This window comes from Citrus clementina, unplaced genomic scaffold (genome assembly GCF_000493195.1).
Source record: "Citrus clementina cultivar Clemenules unplaced genomic scaffold, Citrus_clementina_v1.0 scaffold_9, whole genome shotgun sequence".
Lineage (NCBI taxonomy): Eukaryota > Viridiplantae > Streptophyta > Magnoliopsida > Sapindales > Rutaceae > Citrus > Citrus x clementina.
In genome coordinates this window covers 18,703,912-18,722,007 of record NW_006261964.1, presented here as the reverse complement: position 1 = coordinate 18,722,007, position 18,096 = coordinate 18,703,912, and the positions used below count along the sequence as shown (strand labels likewise).

At 35.7% G+C, this 18,096-nt stretch overlaps 1 protein-coding gene across 1 annotated transcript; it reads left to right on the top strand.

Annotated features, from left to right (window-relative positions):
• Window positions 1-15,206: 15,206 nt before the first annotated feature.
• Window positions 15,207-16,388, top strand: LOC112099530. The gene is made up of 3 exons (XM_024186916.1): window positions 15,207-15,390; window positions 15,456-15,659; window positions 15,928-16,388. Exons 1-3 carry the CDS (start codon window positions 15,207-15,209, stop codon window positions 16,386-16,388), a joined length of 849 nt encoding a protein of 282 aa, XP_024042684.1.
• Window positions 16,389-18,096: the final 1,708 nt, after the last annotated feature.

Here is an 18,096-nt window from a genome sequence, read left to right as displayed (position 1 = left end):
AATGGAGTATTGAGAAAAGGATTTTTTCATTGACTATAGACAATGCTTCAAGTAATGACATTTGTGTTGTAATGTTAAAAAGTCAATTGAGATTAAGGAATGCTTTTGTGTGTGATGGGGATTTCTTTCATATTCGATGTTGTGCTCATATTATTAATTTGATTGTTCAACAAGGATTGAAGGAATTGATAAAGAAATAGAAAGAGTCTGTGAGAGTGTGAAATATGTCAAAGGGTCACAAATGCGAAAAAGAAAATACTTGGAGTGTGTTAAGCAAGTGTCTCTAGATGACAAGAAAGGATTAAGATAAGATCTTCATACAAAATGGAATTCAACTTTTCTCATGCCTGATAGTGTTGTGTATTATCAATTGCTTTCTTTCATTTACAATTGAGTGATTCTAATTACAAGAATTGTCTTTCTGAAGAAGAATGGGAGAAAATAGAAAAGATTGGCAAATTCTTGTCTATATTTTATGAGATTACATTTTTTCTGAGTTCAAAATACCCCATTTCAAATTTTATTTTCCTAAATTATTTGTGGCTAAGGTTGCTTTGGATCAATTATTATGCAGTGAGGATTTGTCAATGAAAACTATGGCACACAAAACCCACAACCCACAGGTCCCAGGATCGAAACCTGTCTCTGATACCATTAAGGTCAGTGAGAATATGTGGCGTTGTTATACCAGAACTATAACAGTTAAAACTGTACTTTGGACTAGTAGTCCGCAAGTTCGGGTTTCCAGCCGAGATACCTCTGAGATAAAAAACTTTTAAACATTTTCATCTCAGGTTATATAACCCAAAACAGACTTTCCTTTAGTCTAAAACAGGGTACCAAACCAGATAAGAAATTATCAAAAGTTTTCTGATGCACAAGATCCTTGCAAGAGGCAAGTGCGGAGCATACTTCCTTAAGTTTCAAAATGAACAGAGCTTCATTGATAGAGAGAAAAAGAGAAATTAGAAACTCATGATTATAGAAGGCTAGAGATTTTTATTCGTTTTTGCTCTGCGTCTAATAAAGAGAAGCTGAGCTTATATAGGAGGAAAACCAGGAAAAGGATAGGACAAGGCCCCTATCACTTTTCTAAAAGCAAAGACATAATTACAAGCGACAAGCCTTTGGAAAAGTAAAAGCAATAAAGACAAATTAAAGCATGACTCATGCTTTAATTATTACAAACTTTGAAAAGAAAAAAGCAAAAGCAAAAGCAATAAAGACAAATTAAAGCATGACTCATGCTTTAATTATTACAAACTTTGAAAAAGCAAATGATGCCAATTTGCTTGAATCACGGAGATGAGAGATTCATGCAGTCTTCATCAGATGAGCTGTCGGTCTCATCTTTATCTTTTGAAAAGAGGACTTTGAGTGACGAACTTTGATAGTCATTCCAAGGAATTCAATGTTAGTGGTGGCAATTGTGCTTTTCTTAGCTGATAACATGATGCCATGAGATTGAATAATATCAAAGAATTAATTTAACAAATGGCGATGTTCATCTTGTGTACCTGAAAACAACAAAATATCGTCAATGTAAATCAATGCACTATGCAAAATGGGTTGGAAAATTTGGACCATGGATTTTTGGAAAATAGATGGGGCTGTTTTAAGATCAAAGGGTAAAACTGTCCATTGATAATGGGCATTGGGGATGCAAAAGGCAGTTTTGTAATGTTCTGAAGGTTTAATTCCAAGATGCCAAAATCCAGATTTAAGATCAAATTTTGAAAAGAGTTGAGCATCTTTAAGATAGGTGAACATGCTCTGTCTTTTTGGCAAAGGGAATTTGTCATCTTGTAAAAACATGTTTAGAGGTTGATAGTCAATGAGTAATCGTTTTTTTCCTCTAACAATCTCAGAATGTTTTTCAACATAAAAAGCTTGACAAGCCCATTGAGAACTAGTGGGTTCAATAAGACCTTGGGCTAGCAACTGAGAACATTCCTTTTGGGCTAGGACTAAGTCAGAAGGACTCATTCCTGGATGGGTGGCTTTGGTTGGATTGACATCTTTATTCAACTTGAAAGGCAATTGAACAAAGAATTGTGGATTTTTCCACAGAGGATTTGGATGGTGAAAGTCAGCATAAGACTCAGGACAATATTTCAAAAACTTTGTGGAAATGTCTTGGAAAGGTTGGGAGGTTTCAGACAAACCATAAAGCTTAAGAATATTGGTGAATGGTTTAAACATGGACTTGACTCGGATTCCAGTAGGAATGATTTGGAGATGTTTTATCTGGTGAATGATATCAAATCCTAACAAGATATCCTTATTAGGTAGATGGGAACCGATAACTTTGGTCCAGATAACACAATTTGGAAAGAGTTGAATACCAATGGGTTTTTTGGTAATCAATTTGGTAGTGAAGAATTTTCCATTGACTGCTTTGAAATTTTCTTCATAATGTTGTCAAAACTGAGATGGATGAATGTCGGGGTTTAACATACTTCTTTGGGCTCCTGTATCAAGAAGTCCAATGGATAGGTACAGTAGAGTCAAGGGACAAGAGTTGTTGGTGGAAAACAGTCTGGAACTTATCATTTTCAGAATCATCAGATGAGTTTGGCAGTGCGAACACTGTTTCATTAGTAGGCTCCTCTTATTATGAGAAGTATGACTCAATTTCATCTTTGTGAGGAGAATAATCAGTGGTGGCCTGTAAGTGCTCAAGAAGTCTGATTGCTTTATCTTTTTTGTTGGGGCAATCTTTAGCATAATGGCCTTTCTTCTTGCAAATAAAGCATCGGCTTGACTTTTTGCTTTTCTGTTCTCTGAAAGAACTAGATCTTTTCCTGAAAAACTTGTATGATTTTCGCTTGGATTTTGATCTAGGAAACGAATCTAGATTTTTAGTTGTCCACCTAATCCTTGGAATCAAGCACATTTTGACCTTGGAGGTGTCCGCCTAATCCTCACCCTTCATGGGAGAAAAGGCTTACCTGTCACGGCCAGAATTGCTTTACTTGACACCAGGTTTAAGCAATATCAGCATGCCATCATTGGCACAATTCTCACCACCCTCTATGCCGGAAGTGCTTTGCTTACCTTTTATCCCAATTTTAATCTTTCACTTCTTGATTCCAATCTTGCTACCACTTTAAAAGTTCATATCCAGCTCCAAGGAGCTGAACAAATAACCTCAGCTAAAATAGCTACCCTGCACCATCAGCTTGTTTATCGACTGCAAAATCATGCTTTGGATTTGCCAACTCCACAAACTGCAAATTCAGAAGCTCTTATGATTCTTGTAGAATCTAAAGAGATCCCAACCATTATTCAAATACCAAGGCAAATTCCTCGACAAGAATTAATCAAACTCATGCCTTTAGAATGGTTGTCCAATTATGAACAATTTCATCAAAATTCTGAACCCATACAAACTTCTTAAAGTCATTTTCAGAAAAATTCTGATGGAACTGTTTGTCTTACTTTCAAACCACCACCCAGATTATCTTTTACATATTCTTCAATGATCACTTCTGTACACACAGAACAAGAAAACCTACCCATTCAAGCCTTTAATGATCAAGGTTTTCCCATATACCCAGCAAAACTTCATGGACACTTCTTGTGGGATGTCCCAGCCTCTGGCAACTGTGATGCATGCTGTCCTTGTTGGGAAGATATTGAAGAAGATGAGACCATCCATGCTAATCCCACTCCTAACATACAATCTTGTATGATGTTTTCTCCATCAACATCTACAGAATACCAAGCCCAGTGCCCACCTTTAGAAAAACAAATTGACCAATAAAAGAGTTTCGTCTCCAAACCATTTGTCCTATCTGCAGTAACCCCTGCTGGTCATTTAGAAAAACCTCGTTCTTTTAAAGCAGTCTTAAACTAGCAAACTCAAAATGTTGTTGCACAAAACCACGCAATCACTACCTTGCATCATAAGGTAGACAACATTACACACAAACCAACCAGGTTGAGAAAAAGGCTGATACCATCTCAGATAAGTTAAATCAGATTTATCAAAATCTTTATAACAAAGTTACTCAACTTGACTCTGAACTTCGGGCTATGCTTGCTCAACGAGTCTATAGTCCTTATTTTGATAAAAAAGAAGTTGAGATAAGAGCTTTGAAAGCTGAAATTGCCAGGATTGATTCAGAAAAGGTCCAGCCTACCCTTTTTACAAGTTCTGCTCCATTACCAATAATTAATCCTACCTACCATCCTTTCTTGCCATCAACTTCTTCCTGAACATATGAACTTTCTAGACTTTTTGGTATGGCCCATACTTTGTTTCCTCTACATCCATGACCTCAGCCAAAACCAAAGAAAACGCCAAAACCAATCCCAGTTCAAAAACCCATTCCTCAACAAAATCCACAGACATCCAGATTTGAACCATCACCCTCTCCATCACCAACTTCTTTACCTGAATCTACCCAACCACCGCCAATCCAAACCTCTGTTTCCTTAGAAAAACAGCCCATGTACCAATATTCTGCTCATCAAATTTCCCGTTCCCCATCTCTAGATTCTTATACTGAAACTTTCCCTTCACAATCAGATTCATCGTCCATTGAGCCATCTAATTTGTCTGACTCAGACATTTCTGATTCAAATCTAGCTGATATTTCCAAACTCCTCATGGAAAAACCTACTGAACAGTCTGGTGCCACTGGCACTGGCCCAAGAACTGAACCTGTGGACACCGATGAAGAAAATCACGAAACTGGTGAATCTTCTCAGTCATTTCCACCTCCACCAAAAGTCTCCAAACCTTCAAATGGTCCATGGTTTACTTTTGATCCCTACCACAAAGTGGAGAGAAAGACTACAAGAGTTGTCTGCTTGGATTGATGTCCAAATGTTAGCTCCAAATGCCATAACCCAATTTGTTCTACGAGAATTCAGTACTCAGTTTACGGGTTCTCTTCGAGATTGGTTTGACAGTCTTGGAAAATATAGACAACTTCAGTTCATTCAGATTCCTGATGTTTCTCAAGCTTTAGCCCTTCTCCATGATCAATTTATTGGAGAACCAAGTGCTACTTTTGAAGCTACAAGACGTGATTATCTCAACATGAAATGTTGTTCCCTCAACACAAAAGATCTTCATTACCACTACAAGCGAATGTCTTTGCTTTATTATAAGCTAAACAGATTCAACGATGCTACCCTCAGACACATATTTCTGGCCTCTCTTCCAGAAGAATTACAACTAGAGATCCAATGTCAGTTAGCTGCTCACAAGCTCAACATTGACACATTATCATTGGGAAAATTATTTCAGATTGCTATGGGATGTCTTGACAAATTGTGTGAACAAAAATTTTTTTTCCAAGATCTCATCAAAGACAAAAAAACCTTTTAGATCTGCTTGCAAAAAGCCTTACTTGTCTATCAAGTGCAAAGATCCAAAAAGATGTGACTGTTCATTAAAGAAAAAGTCTCATTTCAAGAAATCCAGATTCCCATTTCCATCCAGGAAATGGCGTACTCAACGATTTTGCTTTTTCAGAAAAAAGCAATCCCACTCCAAAGATTTTCCTAACAGAAAGAAAAGCATATGTTTCATTTGCAAAAAGAAAGGTCATTTTGCCAAAAACTGTCCCGTCAAACCTTAGAAGGCAATCAAGCTTATCCAACACCTAGAATCCACTATAGAATTTTTCCCAACCATAGACCAAGTTGAACACTTGTTTTCTGAACAAGAAGAACCAAACGATGATATAGTCTTTACCTTACCAGCAGAATCCAGTGATTCAGATAGTTCTGATTTTGAACCCATCTACACAGTCCAACCTTCCTCCATCCTAATCCATGACCATACCATACCCATTTGGGACCTTCTGTCAAAATCCAAATTGTCCATTCCAGATATCATAAACCCATCACATCCATTGGTTTTCTCGATACTGGTGCTCAGCAAAGCATGCTTAATCATGCTATTCTTCATACTGAGTTTTGGAAAACTCAAGAAGAACACTTCAAAGCAGCTGATGGAAAGATTTTTACAACTAAATTAGTTACTAAACATCCAATAGGAATTCAGTTATTTCCTAATTGTGTTGTTTGGATAAAACTAATTGGTTCAGCCTTGCCAAACAAAGATCTTTATGTCCAAATTACTTCCTCTGGTCTCCGTTACAAATCCATGATTAAACCCTTCACCAGCTCTCTAAAGTTCTATTCTTTAGCCCATCCACCACCCACATACCAGGCCATTACAGATCAAATCCTCAAATTTTCCCTGAAAACTATAGCCTTTTTACCCATCCAAACCCGTTGTGGAAAAACCCAAAGTTCTTCATATCCTTACCTTTTAAACTAAATGAAGACAACAACCCAACAAAAGCTAACCATATAGGAATGACCCCACAAGACCTTATTTTGGCCCAACAAGAATGTGCCCAATTGCTAAAACAAGACCTCATTGAGCCCACAAATTCTCAATGGGCTTGTCAAGCTTTCTATTTTGAAAAAAAGTCTGAAATTCTTTGTGGCAAAAAATGATTAGTTATTGACTATCAGCCACTCAATAATTTTCTCCAAGATTAGAAATTTCCATTACCCAACAGACACACCCTTTTTGTCCACCTAAAAAATGCTCGAATCTTTTCAAAATTCGAATTGAAGTCCGGTTTTTGGCAACTTGGCATTCACCCTTCAGAACGATACAAAACTACTTTTTGTATTCCAAATGCCCATTACCAATGGACAGTCCTTTCTTTTGGCCTCAAAATTGCCCCTTCTATTTTTTAAAAGGCCATGCCCACTATCTTTCAGCCAATCCTCCACCATACCCTTATTTACATTGATGATTTGCTTCTTTTTTTAGGTACTCATGATGAACATCATAAGTTACTCCAATAGTTTTTCCAAATCATTCAAGAACATGGAATCATGATCTCTGACAAGAAAAGTACGATTGCGACAACCTCTGTTGACTTTCTTGGCATGAAAATCCAAGATGGCCATTATCAGCCTGGACCCACATTGCACAAGAGTTACTCCACTCTCCCAAAAGTAACTTTACAAAAAAACAAGTCCAACAGTTTCTTGGAATCATCACTTACATATGTGATTTCCTGCCACATGTCAATCACCATACAAGCAAGTTGTCTGCACTTCTCAAAAAGAATCCACCATCCCGGTCAGATATCCACACAGATGTTGTAAAGCAATTAAAGTAGATTGCTCAGAATCCGCCACCTCTAAAGCTAATTACAGACAGCAAAAGAATCCTGCAAACAAACGCAAGTGATGAGTCATAGGGGGCCATTCTCCTTGAAGAATGCAATGGAAAAGAACACTTTATTGCTTATGCAAGTGGACAATTTCCTGATGCACAAAAGCATTATCACACAGTTTACAAAGAAATCTTAGCCATGAAAAATAGTATCAAGAAATTTGAATTCCATTTGATTGGTCATAGATTCTTGATCAAACTAGATAATTCAGCTTTTCCCAATATCTTGAACTTTAAGCAGAAGGTTGTTCCCAAAAAAACCTTACTTTGGCTTAAAGAATGGTTTTCAAGATATGATTACCATGTCCAGCATATAAAAGGTGATCATAACCTTATCCCAGACTTACTATCCAGACCTCCAAAACCAAAACTTTCCAAGTTCTTCTGTATCATTTCTCAGATTTCCTTCCCGATCATTGCCATGGCTAGTTCACTCCCTAAAACAGCTCTTACCCAGAAGTCTTTCCCACTCAACATGACTTTCCAATCACCTCACTCAATTCAAGACTTCGCCAGAAAATTCCTCTTTAGGTTTTTTATGAACATCTACACGATGAGTAAAGAACCTATGTTTTTTCCCATCTTTCACCCTGATCATCTTTTCCTCACAGGATTAGTAATTACACCTCACAGAGAGATTACCGAAGATGAACTTTGGTATACGTGGTGTCTTACTGTTCTGTATGCCACAAAAATGGTTTTCCCAGTCTTACCCCTTCTCACCAAGCTCAATGATCCAGAGTCTTCTACTTCTCTTACCTTGACTCTTTTTGAATGGTTTTCACCATTACCATGGTGGCACAGAAAGCTACAACAGATTGCTGACACACATCATCTTCTAGAACTCCCAGACCAAGAAGGCAAACATTTCACTTATGTTTTTATCATTCATCATCCATACTTTCAACATCCTCATACCAAGGATTTTTGGACCCAGAATCAAAGTTATGAATGGACCACAATTCCTCATATTGCCTGTCTTAAACAAGATTTCCACATCAAAACTTCCTTGAAGAACATCCTCATGGAACTCAACCATATTCCTCTAGACCAATCAGATATCATCTACACATCTCTTGGACCAAAACATGAAATGTTCATGATCCCTACACCATCCTTACATTCCCAACCTCCCAACTGTGGAATCATCATAAAAGAAGAAAAGCCAGACTATACTGACTTTCTATTTCAAGATTCCTAAGACCCTTATGAAGACTTCACTCCAGTCCCTTCACTATCACCATATGAACTCTATGGATCATCCTCTTCTCCATATCCGCCATTTTCAACCCAACCAGAACGTTTCCCTCAGCCAACTCCTCTATCACCAAAAGCTTGACATTGCCCTTGGCCATGTGTTTCAGGATATTCTCATCCAAAAAAAATCTTCAAGAAAGACAGAGACCCTAATCGTGACCCTGACGAGACAGATTCCTCCTCATCTGAAGACGCGTCAATATCTCTTTAAGAGATTTGTGACTTTGTAATAATGTAAAATAAAGTACTTTATGCTTTAGTTGTTTGTCCTTATGTAATCAATCATGCACTTTACTTTTGTCGGCCACTACTGTACCAGTGAGCCCTACCTACCTTTGTAAAATAAGTGTGCATGTATGCTAGCTGGAATGATCTCGATCCAGCTTTTGTCTTTTCTCCTCCTTATCCTTATATAAGGAGAGTTATTTTGAATAAAATCAGGGAGAGTTTTAGATAACATTTGAAGTTTCAATATTCCACCCTATGGATAACTAAAACCTTCGTTTCTATTATTTAATCCTAAGATTCTTTAGGTTTAGAGCTCTGACCCTTGTTCAATGTCTATCTTTTGCAAGTATGCTCTGCACTTGCCTTGAAAAAGGATCCTGTGCATCAGAAAGCTAGTTAGGCTATCATTCTTTCTTTGTTCTGAGACAATAGACGGAACCCTGCCTTTAGATTAAGTGACCAAGGAGAGTTTGTGTTTTTGGGTTGTCTATGCTCTTAGTTCATCAAACGGAATGTCTGGTATCTCATAACCACGTCATTCTCGTCACCCACTTGGTATCAGAGATCAATGCCTTAGGGATTTAGATTTTCTATTCCTTAATACTTTGATTCCTAAGGCAGATCTCTGATACCAAGTGGGTGACGAGAATGACATGGTTACGAGATACCAGACATTCCGTTTGATGAATTAAGAGCATGTACAACCCAAAAGACATAGACTCTCCTTGGTCACTTAGTCTAAAGGCAGGGTTCTGTCTATTGTCTCATAACAAAGAAAGAATGACAGCCTGACTAACTTTCTGATGCACAGGATCCTCCACATCCACGACCTCAGCCAAAACCAAAGAAAACCCCAAAACCAGTCCCAGTTCAAAAACCCATTCCTCAACAAAATCCACAGACATCCAGATTTGAACCATCACCCTCTCCATCACTAACTTCTTTACCTGAATCTACCCAACCACCGCCAATCCAAACCTCTGTTTCCTTAGAAAAACAGCCCATGTACCAATATTCTGCTCATCAAATTTCCAGTTCTATGACAACAAAAAAAAATAGTCCATCACTCTTTAAGTCTAAATTTAATTTTTACTCTATAAACTGACCTAAATACCCAAAATAACCTTACACAATAAAATTATTCTTCGTTGAAACTTAATTAAACCCACCATTATTGTCTCTTCATCTTCATTCTTTTACTTCTTTATTTCTGCATTCTTTACTTCTTTATTTATGCATTTTCTTCAATTACAGTTATTAATGGGTTAACTCTTATTGAGATCAACCATCGTCAATTAGGTATTTGCAAGATTTTGAAAGTATAAGGCCGTTGGAGATTGTGTTAAAAGTGTAATTGAATTTAATTATTGAAGGCAGTGCATTTGCTTGCTACCATAGCAACTCTCCCAAACGGGCAATCTATAATACAAAGAATGGATAAAAATCTAATGCAGCACTAGTTACCGATCAAGCAAGGCTTCAAATTAACCACACAAAGAATTACATTGCTTGGATTTTTACTTTGCATCACAATAAGAGAAGGAATATATTCACATTAAATTCATCAAGCAAAGGTCATTCATTCAAAATTAGCTTTTGTCTAGAGTAACAAAACCAATTATTTTTTTCTTTTTTCTTTCTTTTTTGTGAGAAGATTCTCAATATGTTTATTATATTGTAAATGTTTGAATTAAATTCTTTCTTAACTAAATCTTTTTAACGAATATTTTGGTAATAGTATTTTTTAATAAAATAATGGGTATATAAAGTATTGAGCAATTATCAGTCATATACCTTAAATCTACAATGTGATAAAAAACACTACACAAGTTTGAATTTGTTTAGTTTTGTATCCTAAGTTTGTAATTTGCGTCATTTATAATTAATGATACCATAAGGATAATTTAGACATTTAACAAGCTAAGTATTTAGAAATTATTAGTCGTTCACCTTACGTTTTCCTTGTTATAAAAATTTGTAATTTGTTCAATTTTTATCCTAAAGTTTCAATTGGTATTAAATGTCCACCGAAGCACCGAACCGATCCATAAAATACCCTAAACTCTAATTCATAAACATTCAATCAACCCAATCAAGCCCAATTTGTAGTGTCATAGCCACCATTGTCACTGATCATCACTGCTATTGCTGCTATTTACGCTAGCCCCATGCATTATTGCAACCCTATAAGATTCTTAAATGGCCAGTCTTCGTAGCCCAATGCATGTTTTTGTCAATCAATACAGATGGTTGAAGGATGTTGGTGATGAAAGACTTGATACAAATTTAATGCTAATTTTGTGAACCTTAAAAATTTATAGAGAGATATATATTTTATTTTGAATTTGGTTTTATGTGGTTGATGAAGGATTTGATGCAAAATTGTGGTTACAAATCAAAATTGTTGGTGGATTTTATAAAAGTGCTAATGTTTTGGTGAAAGATTGATTCAAATTATAAACTTAGGGTGAAAAGTTGAAGATATTCAAACTTTCTACATTTTTTTGATGACATGGTAAATTTAAGGTGGATAATTGATAATTTTCTTTGAATTTAAGGGCATAATGACCATTTTACTCAGATTTTATAGAAGTATTTTAGTGGTTTTAACATTTTGGTGCACAGTTGATGCAAATTACAAACTTATAATAAAAAAAATTAAATAAATTTAAATTTTTATAATATTTTTTATAATACAATAAACTTTGGTAGCGTTTACTTTTTGTATTAAAGTAAAAATCCTAAAGAGTGGGAAGATTGATAGTATAGAGTGAGAGCGAGAGTATCTAATTTACTTACATTAAAATAGGAATGTGGAATAGGAATCAAAATTCAATTTATATGTTTTCTTTATCTTGGATTAGGAGTGAATTATTTTAAATTATAATTTTATCTTTCATTTAAAGAATTTTAGATTTTAATTACAAAGTGAATAAAAAATTAATTTGTAAAATTAATTTGTAAAATTAATTTTAATTATAAATTAACAATAATTAATAACATTATTATTTTAAATAATATGTAATATTATTTAAATAATATGATTTATTATTTTTAAATAAATGTAACATTATTTTATTTTAATAAATATAATTATTTTATATTTAATAAGAGAAGGATAAAAAAATGAAAAGGTGTGAGTGGATTTCCGCTTAAGGTCGAAATAAATAAATATTGAAGTGAAAGAAAATTATACTTCCCACTCGCATTTCAATAAATAACCGCAACAATTAATAATATGACTAATAATTTTTCTAAAATATTTTTGGTTGAAAGCCCCCACCTGAATAATAATAATAATAATAATAATAGGGATTTCTCTATGATGCTGTAAAAAAATTACAGTATCAATAATGTTTTAATTGTGTAACATTTGATTTAATCAATGGTATATAATATTTGTACTAAAGAAAAAATAAATAATTTAAAATAATGGTAAACAGTTTGTTAACCGTTTAAGGTGGAGAATTTCTATAAGATAACTGTGACCACCCTTAAAGTTTGAAGCAATTTCACTTAAATATCATTATTTTATTTAAAATTGCTTTTCAACCCTTCTTTAAATTTGTAATGTGATAATGTTTTTTAAATAAATCTTCCAAAATCTATTACCATTAAATATAAAATATAATATCAAGTAGGTTATTTAAAACAAATCAATTAAATAAGTTGCAATTGTAAAATTAATTATATGTGCTTTAAAGCCTTCACCAACCCACCATTATTAATGATAGAGTTACCTAACACATTGATAAATTTGACACAAACAAATAAATGAAGTTGAATAATCAAAGGAGTCGTTTGAATTCCCAAGCCTGAACAAGCTGTAATAAATTGATCATAACTCCTTCTAGAGAACTCCAAATCCAGTTCTATAAAATGCATTAGAAAGCTAACTTAATTATCTTTCCAACGGGATATAGCTTGCACATTAATTTTGGCTCAAATTGTATATTTGGCTGCCCAATAGCTTGAATAATGCCCACAATGCCTTGTCTTCTCTCCAAGCCCAATTCATAATGTCTTGCATCTTGAATTGCATTTTCAATCCATATTTTCTCAATTAATCCATTTAATGCAGCTTGCATCTTTTTGGCTCTAGCTCTTATAATTGGGCCTCCATGAATGTGCAAAGGATCACTTGAAGCTTTAATGGTATTCCCTTGATGGTTCTCATCAGTAGATATGAGCCTATAGATGAGTATGAGGCAGAGAATGAAATTTGGGAAGATGATGGTGATGATCAAGCATCCAAAGTAGATAGGGATAGAGTGAGATATAGAAGAGGCAAGCAGGAGAGGGGGTATAGGAGCTGAGGAGAACCATTAAGGGAATACCACTAAAGCTTCAAGTGATCCTTTGCACATTCATGGAGGCCCAATTACAAGAGCTAGAGCCAAAACGATGCAAGCTGCTTTAAATGGATTAATTGAGAAAATATGGATTGAAAATGCAATTCAAGATGCAAGACATCATGAATTGGGCTTGAAGAGAAGACAAGGCATTGTGGGCATTATTCAAGTTATTAGGCAGCCAAATACACAATTTGTATCAAATGCAGAAAGGTCAAATTTAGAATAAAATTGGTATTGATTGAGCCAGAAGCAATGTACAAGCTATATATAGTTGGAATTATAATTAAGTTAGCTTTCCAATGCATTTTACAGAGCTAGATTTGGAGTTTTCTAGAAGGAGTTATGACCAATTCATTACAGCTTGTTCAGACTTGGGATTTTCAACGACTCCTTTGTTTTTCAACTTCATTTGTTTGTTTTGTTTCAAGTTTGTCAATGTGTAAGGTAAGTCTACCATCAATAATGGTGGGCTAACATTAATTTTTTCAATGATAGCATTAAATATAGTAGGCTATCATTAAGTTTGTCAAAGATAGCATTAATTGTGGTGGGTTGGTGAAGACTTTTGAAGCATCCTTTGACAAACCTACTTGGAGGGTTGTTCCAATGTTTCCATTTGTATTTTTAGGATCTTGGGTTTATTTTAGCCTATTTAAACTCAGCAACCTTGCTATGAGGAGGATTAGAGATTAATGTTATTTGAATCTGAAAGATTATTCTTTCTTTGGTTCTTTTGAGAACTAGTGAACTTATCAAGAATTTGTTTTCTTGTATCATTCCAAATTTAGACTTATCACTCACCTTCTCATATATTTCTTGAGTGTGGCACCAATATCATTCTCTATACCTTTGGTTCATGTTTTCTTAAGCATTGGCTCAAGGTTTTGTTTGTCTTAAATCTGTTTAGAACTTTCTTGGGAAGTTGAAACTTCAAATTAAGAGTGGGTTTCAAAGTTTCATTGTGGGATTTGTATCATTTGGTATCAGAGCTAGTTTCTAATCAGGTTTGAATGTCTTATTTATTTTGACTATCAAAAGAAAAAAAAGAGAAAAATGTACAAAAAAAAATATTACAAAAGGATTAAAGTATTTCTACTTTCATCAAATTGAATTTTAGTTATTCATTTTCGTTGACTTAGTTTACACACAATATCAATTGTCTTGCTTTGCTTGCTTTCCTTTCTTCAATTTACTTTTCATTCTTTGTGTCCTCTTAATTTCTTTTCTTTGTTAGTGTGCTGGATTGTCATATTTGGTGTGCCACTTGGGCTTTTTTCTTAATTTTATTTATTTAGTTCAATAAAGAACTGAAAGAGAGAATTAAGTGTGGTAAAAGGCAAAAGTTTGTGAGATCGTTAGAGGGAAAAAGCCATTTTGTGTGTTAAACATGAGAGTTAAGTGACATCAAATTGAGTGAAACACGTGAGGGAGTGTTGTGAGGTCCTTTTGCTAACATTCTTTTCAGATCACAAATATGTCAAAAGATCCAGAAGCTATAGACCAATCAATCATGCTCAAGGCTACGCATGAATATGATGTTTGGAGAGATCCGTGACAAATTGGAGAGGCAAGACACTGCCATAGCCAATCTGCAAAGGGGGCAACAACCAATAGCTCCTAATGTAAGAGGCAATCAAGGGCGTGCTGCCATGGGAGAAGAAGATGGTGATGACTTAGATAATTTTGATGACCAGGCCACTGTTGACATGCGTGGAAGAGATGATAGAAGGGCAAGATGGATAGATCGTGATTTGGGGAGTATCAAACTGAAAATTCCTTCTTTTCAAGGTTAAAATGATCAGGAAGCTTATTTGGAGTGGGAAGAAAAGGTGGAGCTAGTATTTGATTGCCACAACTACTCTGAGGAGAAAAAGGTAAAACTAGCTACTGTTGAATTTACTGATTATGCTATTATTTGGTGGGATCAACTTGTTTTGAGTAGGAGACGAAATCATGACAGGCCTATAAACACTTGGGAGGAGATGAAGGCCATCATGAGGAGGAGATTTGTTCCTACTTATTATTATAGGGAGCTACACCAAAGGCTTCAAAGTCTTACACAAGGTTCTAGAAGTGTGGAAGATTACCACAAGGAGATGGAAATAATCATGATTTGAGCCAACATTGAAGAAGAACGAGAGGCCACTATGGCAAGATTTTTACATGGTTTAAGTCAAGATATGGCCATGAAAGTGGAACGAAAACTGAAAAAGAAAGGTTCCACTAGAACCAATTTGGGTTCATCTTCCTCATGGAAGTCAAAATGGAACAAAGATGAAAAGGTTGTTTCAAAGCCTAAGATTGAGCCAATCAAGGATCATAAAGAGGGAGGCAACCAAAGCATTCCCAACACTCTAGAAATGGAGATATTAAGTGTTTTAAATGTTTGGGGACAGGTCATATTGCATCTCAATGCCCAAATAAGAGAGCAATGATCTTGAGGGATGATGGTGATGTGGAAACCGAGAGTGAATCGGATGATGATCCTATGCCACCTTTGGAGGATGCTAATGATGGTATAGAATATCCTGTTGATGGTAAATTAATGGTTGCTAGGCATGCTCTCAACATGCAAGTAAAAGAGGATGCGGAGGTACAACGTGATAACATCTTTCATACCATGAAGAATTCAGTTTTTCCCAAACTGTGTTCTCTGGATCAAAATTGATGGATCCAATCTACCTGATAAGGATCTTTAAAATGGGTTTGACATACTTCACCTGATTAAAAACCTTCATATTATAGCCTCTGGGATTCGGTACAAACAAATGCTTCAACCATACACTGATGTCCTGAGACTGTTCTCCATCTTAAACTCTCCCTCTTCATATGACTCATTTAAAACTTGGTTTCTTCTTTTTTATCTAGAAAGCCATAGTCAATTATCACATCCATCTCCATTGTGGAAAAATAAAGACTTCTTCATTAAGCTTCCGTTTAAGCTTAACGAAGGCATCAATCCTACCAAAGCTACCCATCCTGGTATGACGCCATTTGATTTTAAATTAGCCCAACAAGAATGCTCCCAATTACTTCAACAAGGGCTTATTGAACCCACAAGTTCAGATTGGGCATGTCAAGCCTTCTATGTGGAAAAACGGTCCAAAAAAGTCCGAGGCAAAAAACATCTTGTCATAGATTATCAGCCTCTTAACTGTTTTCTCTGTGATGATAAGTTCCCTTTGCCAAAAATTCAGTCTTTATTTGTCCATATACGTGATGCCAAGGTCTTTTCCAAATTTGGCCTTAAAGCTGGATTCTGGCAACTAGGAATTCATCCTGTTGACCTTCATAAAACTGCCTTTTGCATTCCAAATGGCCACTATTAGTGGAAAGAATGCCATTTGGCCTTAAAGTGGCACCCTCACTTTTTTAAAAAGCCATGATCAAAATCTTTGAACCCATACTCCACCATGCACTTATCTACATAGATGATGTGCTCTTATTTTCTAAAGACCATGACTCCTATCAAGATTTACTTTCCCACTTTCTCAAGATTGTGGACTCACATGGCATCATGCTTTCTGACAAATAGAGCATCCTAGGCCATGATTCTGTAGAATTTCTTGGAATGGTCATTAAAGATGGCCATTATCGCCCTAGTCCACACATAGCTCAAGAGCTAGTCTATTTTCCTGATGAACACTTGTCCAGAAAACAAATTCAGCAATTTCTAGGCATTGTGAATTATCCACACCAGCCAGCTGTAAAAAATGCTTAAGAAATCTGCCCCATCATGGGGTCCCTCTCAAACTACTGTAGTTCAACATCTAAAGAAGATTACCCAATATCCTTTTCCACTAAAGATTCCCACTGAAGGACAGCGCATTCTCCAAATAGATGCAAGTGATGAGTATTGGGGTGTAGTACTTTTAGAAAAGCTTGACGGAAAAGAAGCTTACTGTGCTCATGGCAGTGGTCAGTTCAAAGAATCGAAAAAACACTATCACGTAATCTACAAGGAGATCTTAGCCATAAAATATGGAATTCAAAAGTTTGAATTTCATCTCATTGGCCATAATTTTCTTGTCAGATTAGACAACTCCTTTTTTCCGAAGATTCTTGATTTAAAAAACAAGACACTTCCAGAAAAACACCTTTTTCGTCTTAAGACATGGTTTTCCAATATATGATTTTTCAGTCCAACATATCAAGGGAGATCAAAATCTCATTCCTTATCTACTTTCCAGGCCTCCATCTTCAACCACTTTTACTCTCATCTCCTCCTCCATTACAGTACCAGTGATCTTCATGAATTCTTCTTTTTTCCAATGGGAGACAAGATCCCTTGGAATCTCTAGGGAAACATACTGTTCTGATTGTGTTGCTTGAAGAGCACACTGGTCTAGTCGGGATGACTGGACATATTCTTTAGGAGCAGGTCTTTTGGTTGAGATCAAAGTCCTAACACTCCGGGTAAAGGAGTTTGGTCTTTGATATAGTTTGTATGGGCTTATGAGAGGCATAGAAGATTCACTGATCTAGGCTGAATCAGGGACATAAGAATATTCAACAAGGTTTTCTATTTTTGAGGCAAGGTGTTTAATACAGGATGAAGAAAGAATAACAGGAGCAAGATTTTCTGAGTTGGATGAGAAGCCATTAGAGAAGTTTTTCCTCTATTCACCAATTAAAATAGACAGACAGATCTCAAAATTGTTAATGGTTCAACCCTCTACAGGGTCCAATGATCCATCTCCTTCATCTCCTCCTTCAACAACACCGATTATTGAAGAAGCAGAGTCAGATACCAACCCCACTATACCTTCTCATGACAATCCTCCTAAACCTTCAAATGGCCCATGGTTTACCTTTGATGATATCCCAAAAGTCAAATGGCCAGTCCGATTCCAAGAGTTTTCAACATGGATAGATGTTCAGATGCTCAGAACTAGAGCATCATCTCAAACAGTCCTTAAAGAATTCAGCTCTCGATTCACTGGATCTTTAAGAGATTGGTTTTTAGGGTACGTGACTTGTTATCATTTAGGGTACGTGACTTGTTATCCAATAGTGCAGACCAGACTAGTGCCTATT

Coding starts and splice junctions, on each gene's coding strand:
- LOC112099530 (XM_024186916.1), top strand. CDS start 15,207: ATGGCAAGATTTTTACATGGTTTAAGTCAAGATATGGCCATGAAAGTG. Junction 15,391..15,455: donor CAAGGATCATAAAGAGGGAG/GCAACCAAAGCA, acceptor GTTTGGGGACAG/GTCATATTGCATCTCAATGC. Junction 15,660..15,927: donor AGAGGATGCGGAGGTACAAC/GTGATAACATCT, acceptor TTTTTTATCTAG/AAAGCCATAGTCAATTATCA.